This window comes from Manis pentadactyla, chromosome 4 (genome assembly GCF_030020395.1).
Source record: "Manis pentadactyla isolate mManPen7 chromosome 4, mManPen7.hap1, whole genome shotgun sequence".
Taxonomy (NCBI): Eukaryota; Metazoa; Chordata; class Mammalia; order Pholidota; family Manidae; genus Manis; species Manis pentadactyla.
The window spans coordinates 42,940,099-42,956,041 of record NC_080022.1 but is presented as its reverse complement, the minus strand read 5'-3'; the positions used below and the strand labels follow the sequence as shown (position 1 = coordinate 42,956,041).

Here is a 15,943-nt window from a genome sequence, read left to right as displayed (position 1 = left end):
GCAGCACTCCAGTCTGAAAAAGACAGATGCATCCCTATGTTTATCGCTGCACTGTTTACAATAGCCAAGATATGGAAGCAACCTAAGTGTCCATCAGTAGATGAATGGATAAAGAAGATGTGGTACATATACACAATGGAATATTACTCAGCCATAAGAAAAAAACAGATCCTACCATTCGCAACAACATGGATGGAGCTAGAGGATATTATGCTCAGTGAAATAAGCCAGGCGGAGAAAGACAAGTACCAAATGATTTCACTCATATGTGGAGTATAAGAACAAAGGAAAACTGAAGGAACAAAACAGCAGCAGAATCACAGAACCCAAGAATGGACTAATAGTTACCGAAGGGAAAGGGACTGGGGACGATGTGTGGGAATGGAGGGATAAGGGCGGGGAAAAAGAGGGCATTATGATTAGCATGTACAGTGCGTGGGGGGCATGGGGAGGGCTGTCCAACACAGAGAAGACAAGTAGTGATTGTACAGCATGTTACTATGCAGATGAACAATGACTGTGAAGGGGTATGTGGGGGGTACTTGGTGAAGGGGGGAACCTAGTAAACATAATGTTCTTTCTGTAATTGTATATTAATGATACCAAAACAAACAAACAAACAAATAAATAAATAAATAGAATCCACTCCAAAACTACTAGATCTAATATCTTAATTCAGCAAAGTTGCAGGATACAAAATTAATACACAGAAATCTGTTGCATTCCTATACACTAACAATGAACTAGCAGAAAGAGAAATCAGGAAAAAAATTCCATTCACGATTGTATCAAAAAAGAATAAAATACCTAGGGATAAACCTAACCAAGGAAGTAAAAGACCTATATTCTGATTACTACAAGACACTCATGAGAGAAATTAAAGAAGATACCAAGAAATGGAAACACATTCCATGCTTATGGATAGGAAGAATTAATATTGTCAAAATGGCCATCCTGCCTAAAGCAATCTACAGATCAATCCCTATCAAAATATCAGCAGCATTCTTCAACCAACTAGAGAAAATAATTCTAAAATTCACATGGAACTACAAAGACCCCAAATAGCCAAAGCAATCCTGAGAAGGAAGAATAAAGCTGGGAGGATTACACTCCCCAACTTCAAGCTCTACTACAAAGTCACAGTAATCAAGACAATTTGGTACTGGCACAAGAGCAGACACATAAACCAATGGAACAGACTAGAGAGCCCAGATATAAACCCAAGTATATATGGTCAATTAATATATGATAAAGGAGCCATGGACATACAATGGGGAAATGACAGCCTCTTCAACAACTGGTGTTGGCAAAACTGGACAGCTACATGCAAGAGAATAAAACTGGATTATTGTCTATCCCCATACACAAAAGTAAACTCGAAATGGATTAAAGACCTGAATATAAGTCATGAAACCATAAAACTCTTAGAAGATAACATAGGCAAAAATCTCCTGAATATAAACATGGCAACTTTTTTCTGAATGCATCTCCTTGAGCAAGGGAAACAAAAGCAAAAATGAACACATGGGACTACATCAAATTTAAAAGCTTCTGTACAGCAAAGGACACCATCAACAGAACAAAAAGGCATCCTACAGTATGGGAGAATATATTTGTAAGCCACATATCCAACAAGGGGTTAACATCCAAAACATATAAAGAACTCTCATGCCTCAACACCCAAAAAGCAAATAACCCGATTAAAAAATGGGCGAAGGATATGAACAGACAATTCTCCAAAGAAGAAATTCAGATGGCCAACAGACACATGAAAAGATGCTCCACATCACTAATCATGAGGTAAATGCAAATAAAAACCACAATGAGATATCACCTCACACCAGTTAGGATGGCCAGTATCGAAAAGACTAAGAACAACAAATGCTGGCAAGGATGTGGAGAAAGGGGAACCCTCCTACACTGCTTGTGGGAATGTAAGCTAATTTAACCATTGTGGAAACCAATATGGAGGTTCCTCAAAAAACTAAAAATAGAAATACCATTTGACCCAGGAATTCCACTCCTAGGAATTTACCGAAAGAATATAATTTCTCAGATTCAAAAAGACATATGCACCCCCTATGTTTATTGCAGCACTATTTACAATAGTTAAGATATGGAAGCAACCTAAGTGTCCATTAGTAGATGAATGGATAAAGAAAATATGGTACATATATATAATGGAATACTACTCTGCCATAAGAAAGAAACAAATTGTACAATTTGCATCATGAATGGAGCTGAAGGATATTATGCTCAGTGAAATAAGCCAGGCGGAGAAAGAGAAGTACCAAATGATTTCCCTCATTTGTGGAGCATAACAACAAAACAAAACCGAAGGAACAAAACAGCAACAGACTCAAAGATTCCAAGAAGGAACTAGCGGTTACTGAAGGGGAGGGGTGAGGGAGGGTGGGTAGGATGGAGGGAGAAGGGGATTCAGGGGTATTATGATCGGCACACATGGTGTGGGGGGGATCAGGGGGTAGACAGTGTAGCACAGAGAAGGCAAATAGTGACTCTGTGGCATCTTATTACACTGATGGGCAGTGACTGCAATGGGCTATGGGGGGGACACTGTAACAGAGGTGAATGTAGTAACCACATTGTTTTTTCATGTGAAAACTTTGTAAGAGTATATATCAGTAATACCTTAATAAAAAAATTAATTTAAAAAAGTACAGCGTATGATACATATACAAAATATGTTAATTGACTTTATGTTACTGTTAAGGTTTCCAGTCAACGATAGGCTATTACATTTTGGGGAGTCAAAAATTACATGCAGATTTTCAACTGTGTATAGGGTTGGCACCCCTAATGCCTGCAGTGTTCAAGAGTCAACTGTATTATTAATTTTTTAGGTGTGAAGTGGTACTGTGATTGTTTTTTTTTTCCTACAACTTTATTGATATAATTGAGGTTGGCTTTTAAAAAAATCATCTTAAAAAGATATATCTGTTGCTATTTCAGTATGGAGGAACATACTTTGGTTTAATATATTGTGGAGGATAAATGCCTGGTCTCAAGAATAGTTTTCCAGTAATCACTTTAAAATCAGAAAACAGCAGTTAAGAACTGAGACCTAGTTGGTACAGATAGTGTGGATATTTGTTGAGCAGGTAGATCTGTAGGAACCTTCTCTTGCTGCTAAATTGCATGGTTTACTTAGTCCCATGGCTGGTTGAACAGATTGTGGGCACTGGACCTTGGTAAATCTCACTTGACTGAGGGGAAGTGATTAGGATAAATTCAAATTCTTCAATACGGGCTAACTTGGAGCAGGTTCCAAGGCTTCTGACCCTTAGGCCAGTGCACACCCCTCGCCCAGCCCCCGCTAATTAGGTGCAGATCTGGGACCTGAGCAGTCAAGGTTCGTGACTCCAGTGTACCGCCTGCTATGGAAGGTACTGGGGGAAATAAGACAAGTTGGCGGTAGGAATCATAAAAATAGAACGAATTTTAAATGACAGTGAGGACCTCAAAAGGTCTATAGACTAGACTATGGTCTAGTCAGAAGACTATAAAAGGGTCTCAAATGGGCTGTTCCTTGTAATGGTCACAGCTCCTGTGTGGTGTCATATGTACCCTGAACAAAAGGACAGGTAAAAGAAGATTCAGTAAACGTGTTATATAAAGGTAAACCAGGAGACCAGGGTAAAGCCAGCTGAAGAGGAGTGACCAGTCTTCAGGACCACAATGAGGGACCTGTACACAAGGCAAGCTTCTGAAAGCAGGTCTGGAGGAAAGGGGAAAAGCGTACTTTAGAAAAGAAAAAGGCCCCGTCCCCCAAATCTTGGAAGCTGGCCCTTAACTGAGGAACCGACGATCAAAGAAGCCTCAGAGAGCAAGCTGGGGCCACGTGCCAGGTTGGGTGAGGGAACGCAGTGCAGTGACGAGCCAGGAAAGAGAACTGGTGTTCAGGAAGAAGCCGTGGCAGAGGTTTCGGGCAGGAACTGTCCTGTTACGGTACACCCCTCAGCGTCGCTTAGCGCTGGCAAGAGATCGACATTCAGCAAATACCTGGAACTGCTTATTGCTGAAGGCAGGCTAACGCTGGCCTAACCACGGGCTAAGGCGCCAGGTCCCCTCCACTGGCCCCCTCACTCAACTGCAAAAGCCCCGCCTACGCTGGAAGAGGCAGCGCGCGGAGACCCGCCCCGTACCACGTCCGGCGCACATCCGAGGCCCGCACCGAGGGTGCGCAGGCGGCGCCCGCCGTTTACGACGTGCCGGAAAGTAGCGGCCGCAGCCGGCATTGGGCTGAGCCGGACCACTATGGGGGTGAGGCAAAGGCGAACCGCCTCCGGAACAGGGACGGAATGGTGGCGAGGACCTGGGAGGTGGGAGAGGAGTGGGCTCGCGCTGAGAAGGAGCCGGGGAGGCAGAGTTCGTGCCGGGAGGGACGGGATCCGGGCTAGGTGTGGGGCTGCGCAGGCGCGGCTAATGCAGTCACGCTGGCTCTCCCTCAGAAAGTCGCGCTGCAGCTCAAAGCCACGCTGGAGAACGTCACCAACCTCCGGCCTGTGGGTGAGGACTTCCGGTGGTACCTGAAGGTGCGGCTGGAGGGGCGGGGCCCCGGGAGCCAGAAGGGAGGAGCCCAGGAGAGGGTGTAGGCGCTTGGAGGGTCCCCGCGCCGGCGCGACTGCGGAGGGGGGCGGGGCGCCAGGGGCCGGGCCGGGCCGGGCCGGGGAAAGGTTCCCCGTCCTGACCTGCTATGTTGAACAGGAGATTTCGCTCCTGCAAGATGGGAAATGTTTAGCCTTTATGTTTTTTGTTCCTGAGTAGAATTTAATGTTTGCTTTTTAAAACTTACTGGTTGATTCTTAATTGGCAGTGTCTTGGAATTCCTTTTAAATATTTTCCCTCCGTTAAATATTTAACAATATATGCACAAACACTAAACGTAGGCTACTTGAAGGGATCTAGTGATTATTTAGTAAGGAGAAGGATTTCATCTTGTTACTTTCCCAGCCCTTACAGATAAACCTGGTACTCTAGGGGCATGATCTACAGAAGTCCTCCTACCTGAGCAATTTGAGGCCCTTCACTGTCCCAGATGCCAGAGCTCCTGCTCTGTTTTCCTCCTAGTCTAAATCCCAGCATCCTCAGTACCTGACAAAAGCCCCTCTCTTTTGGGATGACTTCTGACCACCTTTATTACCATATATGTAAAAGCCTAAGTACCAGGGCTTATTTGAGGAATTGATGTTCTTTGGCTTCAAAAGCAGTCTAGGAAAGGAGAAAGAAAGTGAAAACAGAGTGGTAACTACTTTTACCAGGAACCTACAGGGTCTGTAAGATCACAGAGAGCTTCTGACCCAGCAGAGTGGGTAGAGGGACCTGTTGAAGCCATTTCTGTACACACAAGTCTTGAATCCCTAGCCAGACTGGGGACTATTTAGAGGAGGACAAGCATGCCAGCATGAGAAATACTCTGACCTATTTGCCTAGAGATAAGTCTACTTGTATCTTTTGTGGGTTCTGGTTATAAGAGCTTAAGGTGAGATTGCCAAGATGAAGGTAGGCTATGAGCCTGGCCACCTCACACGGGTCTTACCCTTCCCTCATTGTCTGCTCAGATGAGCCAGATGCTTTACTAATACTCCTTTTTCCACCCCCAAGATGAAATGTGGCAACTGTGGTGAGATTTCGGAGAAGTGGCAATACATTCGGCTGATGGTAACTGCTCCCCCTACCACCATGCCCACACACAAACACATAAGTGCCTCTGGGCAGGGATTTGGGGAACCTATGGACTTAATCTCTCTGGTCTTTGTTCCCTGCATTTTGTGGTTTGGGAGGACAGGCATCAGTATAATCAACACTGGGAACAACACGCTTCTTTGGGATATGAGACAGAGTTCAAAATCAAGGGGAAATCCTTTTCTCAGTCTTAAGAAGCCTCTCTAGGATTCTTGTCTTAGCAAATTGCTCACTCTTTCTGGGTCTTGGTGTTTTCAACTGGATCAGTGGTAGGACTAGGTCTCCTCAAACCCCTTACATCTAATTGATATGTGACTAGAGGTTCTGTTTACACCTTGCCAGGACAGCGTGGCACTGAAGGGAGGCCGTGGCAGCGCCTCCATGGTCCAGAAGTGCAAGCTGTGTGCAAGGGAAAACTCCATCGGTAGGTCAGGCCATGAGTACTGAGCTCTGACAGTGTGGCCCCCAGCCTCCTGGTACCAGACCCAAAGTAGGCTCATGTTACCTGTGGGTAGACCCAAGCCTGAGATGCCCAAGCTTCTGCAGCAGACTCTTTCCCAGCCAAGTCAACTTTGTCTTCTCTTTTACATTTCAGAGATTTTGAGCAGCACCATCAAATCATACAATGTAAGTTTCCTTCTGTAGTGGCAGGTGTGGGGATTAAATCAAAGCTAGATGCTAGGAGGCCTGGATCCTAGAGTTCTAAGTGCACTAGAGTGACCTGCCATGGAACATTTATTCATGTGCTTACTTGTTCATTCATTCAGTTTTTCACTCTATCAGTCATATAGTCACCATACGCTGACTGAGAGCTTGGTAGAAAAAAGACTGATAAACAGGCTATTGTAGGGCCTTCCTCTAAGAGCTTGGAGGACCTCTAGCCCAACCTGGTCTCAGTTTCCATGGGAGCTCTTGCTTTGTCTTCAGAGCCTTCTCTGAAACCATGGGTAGGACAGTTCTTTAAATGGTGCAGCCACCTTGATATTTTCAATGTTAATATGTAATTATATATAACTGTGTAACAAATTAGTCCAAAGATGAGGGAGGGAGTGTGTACTTTGGGTCTGTTAGTTTAAAGTAGGGCAGTTAACTTGGATTCATCTATTCCTTATTTGGTGTTTTTGAAAAATGTATGATTTATGCCAAGTTCCCAGCTTTGTCCTGAAGTTAAAGGGAGAAATCACATAGGACTTGCCCTCAAGTAAATCACAATCTAGTGGAAGAGACAGACCAACAAACAAAAAACAAACCAGGGCCAACAGAGAAGTGCCTCATCAGTGCCAGGCACACAGTTGGTGTGCAGGAAATGATTTTACAGAGCATGACAGAAGGAGAATGAATGTGTGGGTGTGGTGCTTGGGGTCTCTGAGCCCATGGGTCAGGCAGGCATGAATTCCCTGGCTACACCACCCACCTCAGAGGGACCCCTCCACATGCAAATCCCACTTCAGAGGCTTTAAGGCGGCCCCTGCCTTCACAGCATACAGATAGGTTAGCAAAAGGCTGCAGCTAAGTGTACTGGGGCATTTGGATGATCTGGAGACTTTGTAAGTTCAATATCCTTGTTCATATTTTTTATTTTGATAATTTTATCGACCATTTATTGAGCATGGTGTTGGGTACTATGCTGGGCACTACACATAGTACAGATTCCACCGTAAACCTGTGTTGGTTTCCTCTACTCCACATGACAATCTTAGGCCCAGAGGGGAAGAGAGGCAGAGCTCTCTCTGAGCTCACATCCTGGGAGGCCAATCCCAGATTCCACTCTCTGTTCTTTAGCATCTTTGTCCAAGGAAGTCTTGTAGGGTCAAGGTGCCCCAAACAGGCTTCTCCCAGAAGGGGATGAGTTGCTCCTGAGTCCCATTCTGGGCTCACAGGGGCAGGAAGGGCAGGGGCATCCTGAGGGCCCACTTGGGCCTACATCTCAACACACTTCCTTTCTAGGCCGAAGACAATGAGAAGTTCAAGACAATAGTACAGTTTGAGTGCCGGGGCCTTGAGCCAGTTGATTTCCAGCCCCAGGTAGGTGTCTTCCTGGGGAACCTCTATCTTTAGGGAGCATGTATAGGAAGTGACAGCAGAACTTTGTTTCCTTTTGAGACCATGGACTAGGTAGTCTTTCTAAGAATAATAAGAAATACTATTTATTAAGTACCTACTATGTGCTGGGCACCATTCTTGTCACTTTTGCATGTTATCTCATTTAATCCTCACAGCAACTCTATGAAGTTACTCATCCTATTTTTCAGATTTGGCAAGAACTTCAGTGATTTGTGACTTGCTCAGGGTGACAGTAAGCCACAGAGCTTGCTTTAAACCTCGGTCAATCTAACTCCAGGTCCATCTGCTCATCCCACTTTATTTGTGCAGCATTTTACCTCACAACAGATCTGTGAGGTAGCCAGAAGAGAGAGTGTTGTCATCCTGGTTTCATAAATAAGGAAACTAAGGTCCAGAGAAAGAAGTGCCATGCCCAAGGGACTTGCAGAGAATCAGGGATAGTGAGCTTACCCCACACCTGCTTCCTGGTCCAGGGCTCTAGTTTGGAAGGACCATACTAGCCCTGGGGCTGCTCCCAAGCCTTGAAAGCCCAGGGATTATTCAGAACAGCTGCCCACACTGCGTCTCTGTTCTCCCATCCCAAAGGTGTGACAGTAGCCAGTTCCCTGGCCAGGACTCACATTGCCAGGCCACCACCTGCATTCTCCCAGACTAACTGCTGTCTTCCTGTCACCTGCAGGCTGGGTTTGCTGCTGAGGGTGTGGAATCAGGGACAGTCTTCAGTGACATTAATCTTCAGGAGAAGGTATGGGATTTGGGGGCCTTGCAGAGTATCGTAGGGTACCTGGTGGGAATTACCCTTTTGGTGAACAGTAGAAAGCTGACTACATTTTTGTGATTTTTGGTGTTTAAGATGGCTGCAAGTACAGTGCTGAAGTGCTACCTGATACTCCACATGACATGCAGTACAACTGGGGTGTGCCTTATGGAGGAAATGCATGTTAGATAAGCTTTGTTCAGGCGTGAGTTACAGTGCTGTTGCCACGAGTTCAGTATTAATGAATCAACAGTATATATATATATATTAAATAAGGTTTTAAAAATAGAAACACAATGAAACAAGGTTATGTATTGATTGAAGAAAATGTGATCAGATGCCCCCAGGAATCTAACCCTGAATTTCCCCTGGGAGCAGTGGCTCAGTATTCGCTAGTTCAGTGTTGCGGCTATAGAACACAGCTACCACAAATAATGAGAATCAACTGTATTACTGAACATGTTGCTGGCTTGCAAATAAGAAAGCTTTGTGCTTAGGCCTTGAAGTAAAGACAAAAACTTCATTCAGTTTGCATGGCACCTAATAACAACAGTACCTGGAATGTGCTGAGCTCTTACATGGGCCCAGCACCATGCTAAGTACTTCTACTTAGTGTTCCCTTACTTGATTCTTTCAATGTTCAACATGAAGTCTATTGTCCCCCTTTTTCTTTCTAGAGGACACATCTGAGGCTCAGAGTAGTTAAGGGGCTTGCCCAAAATTACAAAGCTAGAGGAGCTGGAATTCAAGCCTGAGCAGTCTGGCTCTGTTCTGGGTCATAAATGTTCGTGAATATCTGAATCAGAGCCTGAATTGAGCCTTTTAGATCCCGGTTCTCCACTGTCCACACTTTCTCAGGCTGCCTCGTGAGGCTAACACTGCCTTCTTTCTTCCCCCCACAGGACTGGAATGACTATGATGAAAAGACTCAGGAGTCTGTGGGAATCTACGAGGTCACCCACCAGTTTGTGAAATGCTAAACCCTCTTCCCGGACATTTACCTCTAAGAACTGAGAAGGGACAATGTGCCCCAAGCAACTGAGGCTGGTCCCGTCGTCCCTCATCTCCTGGCAGCTGTCCAAGCCCTCACAGCCTGCATGCTGGGCTCTGTGACACCTTGCCAAGCCCCACCAATAAAGTTCCTGTTCGCGCTGCACAGGTGCATGAAGGTAGTCAGGTAGCAGCCACTCCCTCCTCCACAAATAAGAATTCATGTTAGATGTCTTTGACTGCTTCCTGGCACCTTTCCAGTGTAAAATCTTATATCTCACCCAATTTACAAAATACACAGGAGCACACAGCTTCTAAGCTTTCCAGCTCTGGAGGAGGGAACAGGTCAGCCTTGAGGACCAAAGGTGTCAAGGCCGACATACAAAGGGCAGCTGAGCCTGTGGAATGATGTCATGAACCCAGTAGTCCTGATCCACTGCATTGGCCAGCTTGGCTGTCAAATTCAGGCATCTCTGTTTGTTGGTGTAACTTCATACTTCAGGGCTAGAAGGGACGTAAGAGGTCAGCTGTCCAGTCCTGTCATGAATCCGCTAAGTTCCTACCAGGTGGTCATCAGGTCCTTTGCTCACTTGTGGTGGGGCAGTCCCCTCCCATCAGGGGGTCAATATGAAAGGTCTTCCTTACTCCAAGGCAGCTCTGGGCTCCTGTAGCTCCTCCTGCTGGTCCTAGTTTGTCCCCTTTGTGGTCACACTTTTGTTCTTCTGCCCCCAGTCAGCCTTTTGGAGGTGTGAGGCCAACAGTCACAGCCCTCTTAAGTCTCATGGGCCTGATTCCATGGGTCTAAAGGCCCCTATACAGTGGACAGAGTGATTCAGGGCACAGTTCATGAGGGCGTGATCATATCTTCACACTGGCTATCCCACCGTTTGGAAAGCCAGTCATGGGAGACCTTACCTCCATGTTCTGCTGGAGCCTGGAATTCTTTGGAAGTAAAATTAGTATCTTCATTTTGCTGAGTGGCCTACCAGGAAACGGTCTGCCCACTCCCAGGGGCACAAGAAGGGAATCCTCAGATTTTAGGTAAGGCTGGCTGTGCCTGAGGGAAGCGAAAAGGTGCCTGCTTTACCCACCCTGCAGTCTGGCAGCTGTATCATGTTTCCTCTAGGTCCCCCTGCTCTGGGGGTTCCCAGGCCCTGGGCCTGCTCTTTCATGCACCTGACAGAACAGAGTTTCTTTGGCCCTGCCTCAGCCAGCAGGTCCACCAGACCCCCACTCAGGGGTCCATTCCCCTGCCAAGCCCAGCCTCAGAGCAACTCAGTGGAGCATCAGGCTGGATAAGCAGCCTTTCTTACTTGCAGTCTGTATCATCTAGTGTGTATGAAACACAAAGACAAGCACTAAAAAGATCTCAAGGTTTTCTTTATATTTTAAATACGTTTCTCACTTTTGAGGAACCCATTAAATCACTAGATTAAAGGAAAAATATATTACATCAATAGATGCAGAAAAAGTATTCAGTAAAATTCAACACCCATTCAACAATAAACCATAGAAACTCTTAACAAACTAGGAATAGAAAGGAACTACCCTCACCCCACAAAAGGTATCTGCAGAAAACCTGGAGCACATGGACTGTTTAAACTGTTCCATTCAAGACCAGAGGGGAGGAGGATGCCCTCAATGGCTGCCATTCCTCATGCGTGAGGTTCCGCTGCACTTAGAAGGTGAAAAGAAAAGGGAAGGATTGCAAAGAAACATTTGTTACGGATTGTGATTTTCCACTTAGAAAATCCAAAAGTGTGAATAGATGGCAGATTTAGGATCAATATACAGAATCCAAATGCATTTCAGCACACTGGCAACGTGCAGAACATAGTTCAAGACAAAACTACCTTTTACAACAACAAAATACCAGGAAGTGGCTGAGAATCAAGCCTGTCAAAGACCTTCACGACCTTAGCAGGGAGTTAATGAGCCTGCTGGGAGGTGTTAGGGCAGGAACAAATGGGGGCCTCGTGCCATGTTAGTGCATGGGAGGGCTTGACTGCATGAGATCATTTTCAACAAATATATAGAATTCTGGTCAAAACCTCAACTTTTTTTAAAAGAACTTAGTTGATTCTGAAGTCTCTATACTAGGCATGGGTCAGGGATTTCCTCCTCATTTTCATACAGCATGGCAGTGAAGCTGCTGGGGTGTTAGCGCTGTGATATGCAAACAGACCCACCTATGCACGGAAGCTGGTTAATGACGGGTGATGCTGCGGATTGAGGCAAGTTATTAACTCATCAATAAATGGTGCTGGGCAGCTGTTTTTGCACAATAACATTGGGACCCTACTTCAATCTGCATTTGAAAGTCTGTTCCAAGGTTAGTTACCGTAAATGCTTCAGTCTAGCAGCAAATTGGGGTCAAAGAGCCCTGGGCTCAGTGTTTGGCTCACTGTAAACCCCTGGGCAAGTACTCCCTCTCAGGACCTCATTTCCTCCATTTAGAAATGAGGAAATGACACCTGCAGCTCTGACATCATTACTCAATGAAATTGGGCAAAATGGTGGCATATCTGAGCTGCCCCTCATCACCAGGAAAGCCCTGCCCTGCACTCCAGGACAGTAGTCTCCTGGTAGTCCAGGGAGCAGGAGTTAAAGCTGCTGGACATGGGGACAGTGGAAAATGAGATGGATGAATCCTGAGTTGCCTACCGTCTCATTTGGATGTTCCATGAAGGCCCTCAGTGTACTCTTCTTACATTATTCCAGAACAGCTGTTAAAAGGTACTGTCTTTATCCAAATGGCATTTTTGTTAATGAAGCATGTATATAAACACTGGGCTTTTTGTGAAGGTTGGGTGAGGTTAGGCTGCAGGCCTTGTGTACAATAGTCATTTCTTTTGTTCCCCAGAAAAGGCCGAGGAACCCAGGGTCTCTGCCTGGCTAGGTAGCATGATTGATCATCTAACAGTGCTGTCCCCATTCCTCCATGAGCCAAGTCCACCTGAGTTCTTTCCCTTGTTGGCCTGTCAGCTGCAGAGAAGGCTCTTTTCATGCCTGGCTTTCAGAAAGATACAGGACTCAAAATACCCAATACCTTCGCTCCTGGCAGCTTTCATGCACCTGAACTTTCATTCAGCCATTTTCCCTGAGGGCTGCTGCTGTGAGTTCTGGAAGGATGAGGGTGAATCAGACCCAGACTCTCATTTAGGAGGCAAATGAGGTACAAGCCATGAACTAGAAACAGTCACTCCCAAACATAGCTGTGCATTGGATCACTGGGAAAACCTGAAAAAGACAAATTTCCTGGCCATTCCTACTGAATCAGAATGTCTGGGGCTAAGGCCTGAGGTTTAATTTAATGGCATTCCTCAGTGAATTTGATGTATTGAGACCATCAGAATCACTAGATCAGATTTCACTGCAGGGTGGGCTGTGGGCTGCCGGAGGGACTAAATGAGGCAGTGTGTTCAGCACAATGTCGGGGGCATGGTACGCAGGGGTGAATGGAAGCAGTTATGACTCAGAAATGCAGAGTCTGCACTGTTCTGTAATGACTGAGCACCCCCACAGAGCTGCTCTCTAAACTGGGAACCAGCAGGGGATGACTCACCTTGCCCTAGTTCCTTAGGGGACGGGCTGTTAGAGCCTCCTCTTCTGGGCATACTGCTCCCAATTTAGAAAGAATTGGCTTGGAAGGAAATGATAAGACCTATCAAGAAGAGACAAATGCCAGGTGTTGATTATAACAGGCAATAAAGATTGATTTTTAAGTGAGAAAGACCAATGGGCTTTGGTTAATTGTTAGCTAACCCTAAGCCAACTGCAAATTGGCTATGAAGTAAAAATGATCACAGACCAGCTCAAAAGAAATAATGGTGGTAATATAGGGTGAGAGAACAGGCCCTGCCTCCCCCAGACTGGTCAGCTCATGCTGTGTGAATTGTCCTGCATGGTGCAGGACACTTTAATGCGATTACAAACAAAACACACTGGGCCTAGAGATCATTCCCTCTGAGGTATAGTTGGGAGAACAGAGGAGGTTTATGCAGGAGAAAACACTAGGAAGGTGGGGGAAAGGGGCACATGATCAGCCTTTAGAGCTGAAGAATTCACACATGGGAAGAAACAAAGACAGTTAAACTCCAGAGGAAAACAAGCACCGAGTACAGAGTTCCAGGGAGATAGACTGCCGCTCAGTGTAAGGAAGTCTCCTAGTGTCTGTCCAGAAGTGGGATGAGATACATTGTAGCTAGTGAGCTCCCAGTCCTTGGAGGTATTCAAGAACAGATTATGAGGATTCAAGCCTCAGATGTAGACTACCTAAGACCAGGTTTATCAAATAAGAATTCGATTTTAATGCATCCAGTAGGAATTACTCGGCTAGACAATCCTAGGAATTTTACAACCTTCAGCTAAGAATTGTTAGTACAAACAGGGAGCTGAATTGTCAAAGGCTAATTAATCAGTGATAAAAACCAAAGGCTTTTTTTCTCTCTTTTGAAATATCCTAAGTAACAATGTTTTAACAGTAACTAGAGGGGAAAATGAATTAGCAATTAATTTCATTCAATTAGCTAGACCAGTAATTCAATTACCTGGTCTCCTCTCAGTTTCCACTCTGCTGTTCATATGGCGTTAGCATGGAGAGAGGCCACTTCCGAGTACATTCCACATATTTAACTGTAAGCACTGTTGTTCACTCTCCTGCTCAGCTTTGAGCCTCTAACTAGAGAATAGTCACCAATGTTGCTGTTCCGTGTGCCACACGGCTCGTGTCACAGTGTTGAACATGGACATGCACACTATCCTTCAGCTCTCAAGACACTGTGGCAGGTAAACAATCATAATATAGGGCTTCGGATGCTATTCAGTCAGTCCTCAAATATTTAATGAGCCCCATTTTGTGCCAAGCCTGCTGGGGCCCCTCCAGTTGCCCCATCTAATAATGGAGAGTTGCAGAAACTGAAAAGGGCTGGGATGCAGGTCAGGATGCTCTGGCATACACAGGAGGGGCACTAATTCAGTCTTGGAGGAGTTGAGGGAGGGAAGATTTCCTAGAGGAGTGAAGTGTAGCTGAAACCTGCAGGTTGAGCAGAAGATAGCCAAAAGGGCAGAGACGGCATTATGCTCCAAGCAGAGGCACCAGTAAATGGCATGGGTCCCTGAGGAATCATAAGCTGTTAAAAGAGGTGAAGCTGAAAAGATCAGCAGGCCAGCACCACCAGGGCTTTAGCTGTCCGTAAGGAGTATGGACTTCTTTCCAAGGGTAATGGAACAACATTCAGGAAATTTCAGCAGGGATACTGTCACATTTGCTCATGAGAAAAATCACTGGATACAGTGAGGAGAATAGACTGCAGGCAATAAGTGGAGTATAGAGGCAGAAGAGTCAGAGTGGAGAAACAGACCCACCTCTGGACAGGAGGAGCTACAAAGTCAGCTAGCAAAGGTGAGGATGCAGGGAGGGAAACCAATTTCCAGCAATACCCCCTATTGCTGTCAGGCCCTTTGCTGGCTAAAACAGAAGTCAAAACTAGCAGTAGCAGGAGGATGGAGGAAGGGATGACCCTGGGGTTGGCTTCGTGGAACATTTGAGCTGGGCTAAAGAGACCAAGGAAAAATTTGGCAGAGGATGTGCTGGGGCTAAGGGCATTCCACGAACAGAGGATGGCATCTGCAAGGTACAGGGCCTCAGAAACGATCAGACCTGTGAGACCAATGGGAGGTTTCGTGTGGCTGCAGCAGGAGGAGTGAGGAGGGCTGCTACTGTGAATTTCGTGTGTGTGCCTCATCACTGGGACTTGCACAAACAGTAATATCAATAAAGGAAACAAAAAGAAAACATTTTCTTAAATCACGCCATCTCAGCTCCCTAACATAATTGTTTTCAGGGCTTATCTACACCCAGGTATTTTATGTGGCTATAATCCTAGCACAGATTTCAGTTTACATTGAACTGTTTTTCATTTACTGTTGTAAATACCAGATGTGATCCTGTTTATTCAACAGCCCTGTAATCTTCTTAATGGAAGACTCCTAAAAAGGAAATATATTTGTAACCAATTCCATTCAGGCCCTTCTCTGAGTTCTGTTCCCTGCTAGAGGCTGGATGTCCTTGGCCTCGCTTCATCCCTTTAGGCATCAAGCCCTAGCTGTGTCTGTTCAACACCCCAACCTGGATGCAGAGAAAAGGGAAGCCTGTGCACTGTTGGTAGGAAGGTAAATTGGTGCAGCCCCTGTAGAAAACAGAATGGAGGTTCCTCAAAAAATTGAAAATAGAAACACCACATGACCCAGATTATTTACTCGAAAACAAAATCACTAATTTGAAAAGACATATATACCCCTGTGTTTATCACATTACAACAGCCGACATATGAAGCAACCTAAGTGTCCATTGATAGACGAATGGATAAAGAAGATGTGGTACATATATACAACAGAATATTATTCAGCCATAAAAAAGAACGA

The 15,943-nt window shown here is 45.4% G+C and overlaps 1 protein-coding gene across 6 annotated transcripts; it reads left to right on the top strand.

Annotated features, from left to right (window-relative positions):
• Positions 1-4,082: 4,082 nt before the first annotated feature.
• On the top strand, positions 4,083-9,683 carry CZIB (CXXC motif containing zinc binding protein). Of its 6 annotated transcripts, none has more exons than XM_036893014.2 (8): positions 4,083-4,343; positions 4,473-4,556; positions 5,626-5,682; positions 6,049-6,130; positions 6,302-6,333; positions 7,654-7,731; positions 8,450-8,515; positions 9,430-9,683. In XM_036893014.2, exons 1-8 carry the CDS (start codon positions 4,323-4,325, stop codon positions 9,505-9,507), a joined length of 498 nt encoding a protein of 165 aa, XP_036748909.1. In that variant the 5' UTR covers positions 4,083-4,322; the 3' UTR covers positions 9,508-9,683. The 6 variants fall into 6 exon arrangements, with proteins under 6 accessions (XP_036748909.1, XP_036748910.1, XP_036748906.1 ...); XM_036893015.2 differs by having other exon boundaries at positions 4,143-4,284; XM_036893011.2 differs by having other exon boundaries at positions 4,217-4,343; positions 4,473-4,530.
• The last annotated feature ends 6,260 nt before the right edge of the window (positions 9,684-15,943 follow it).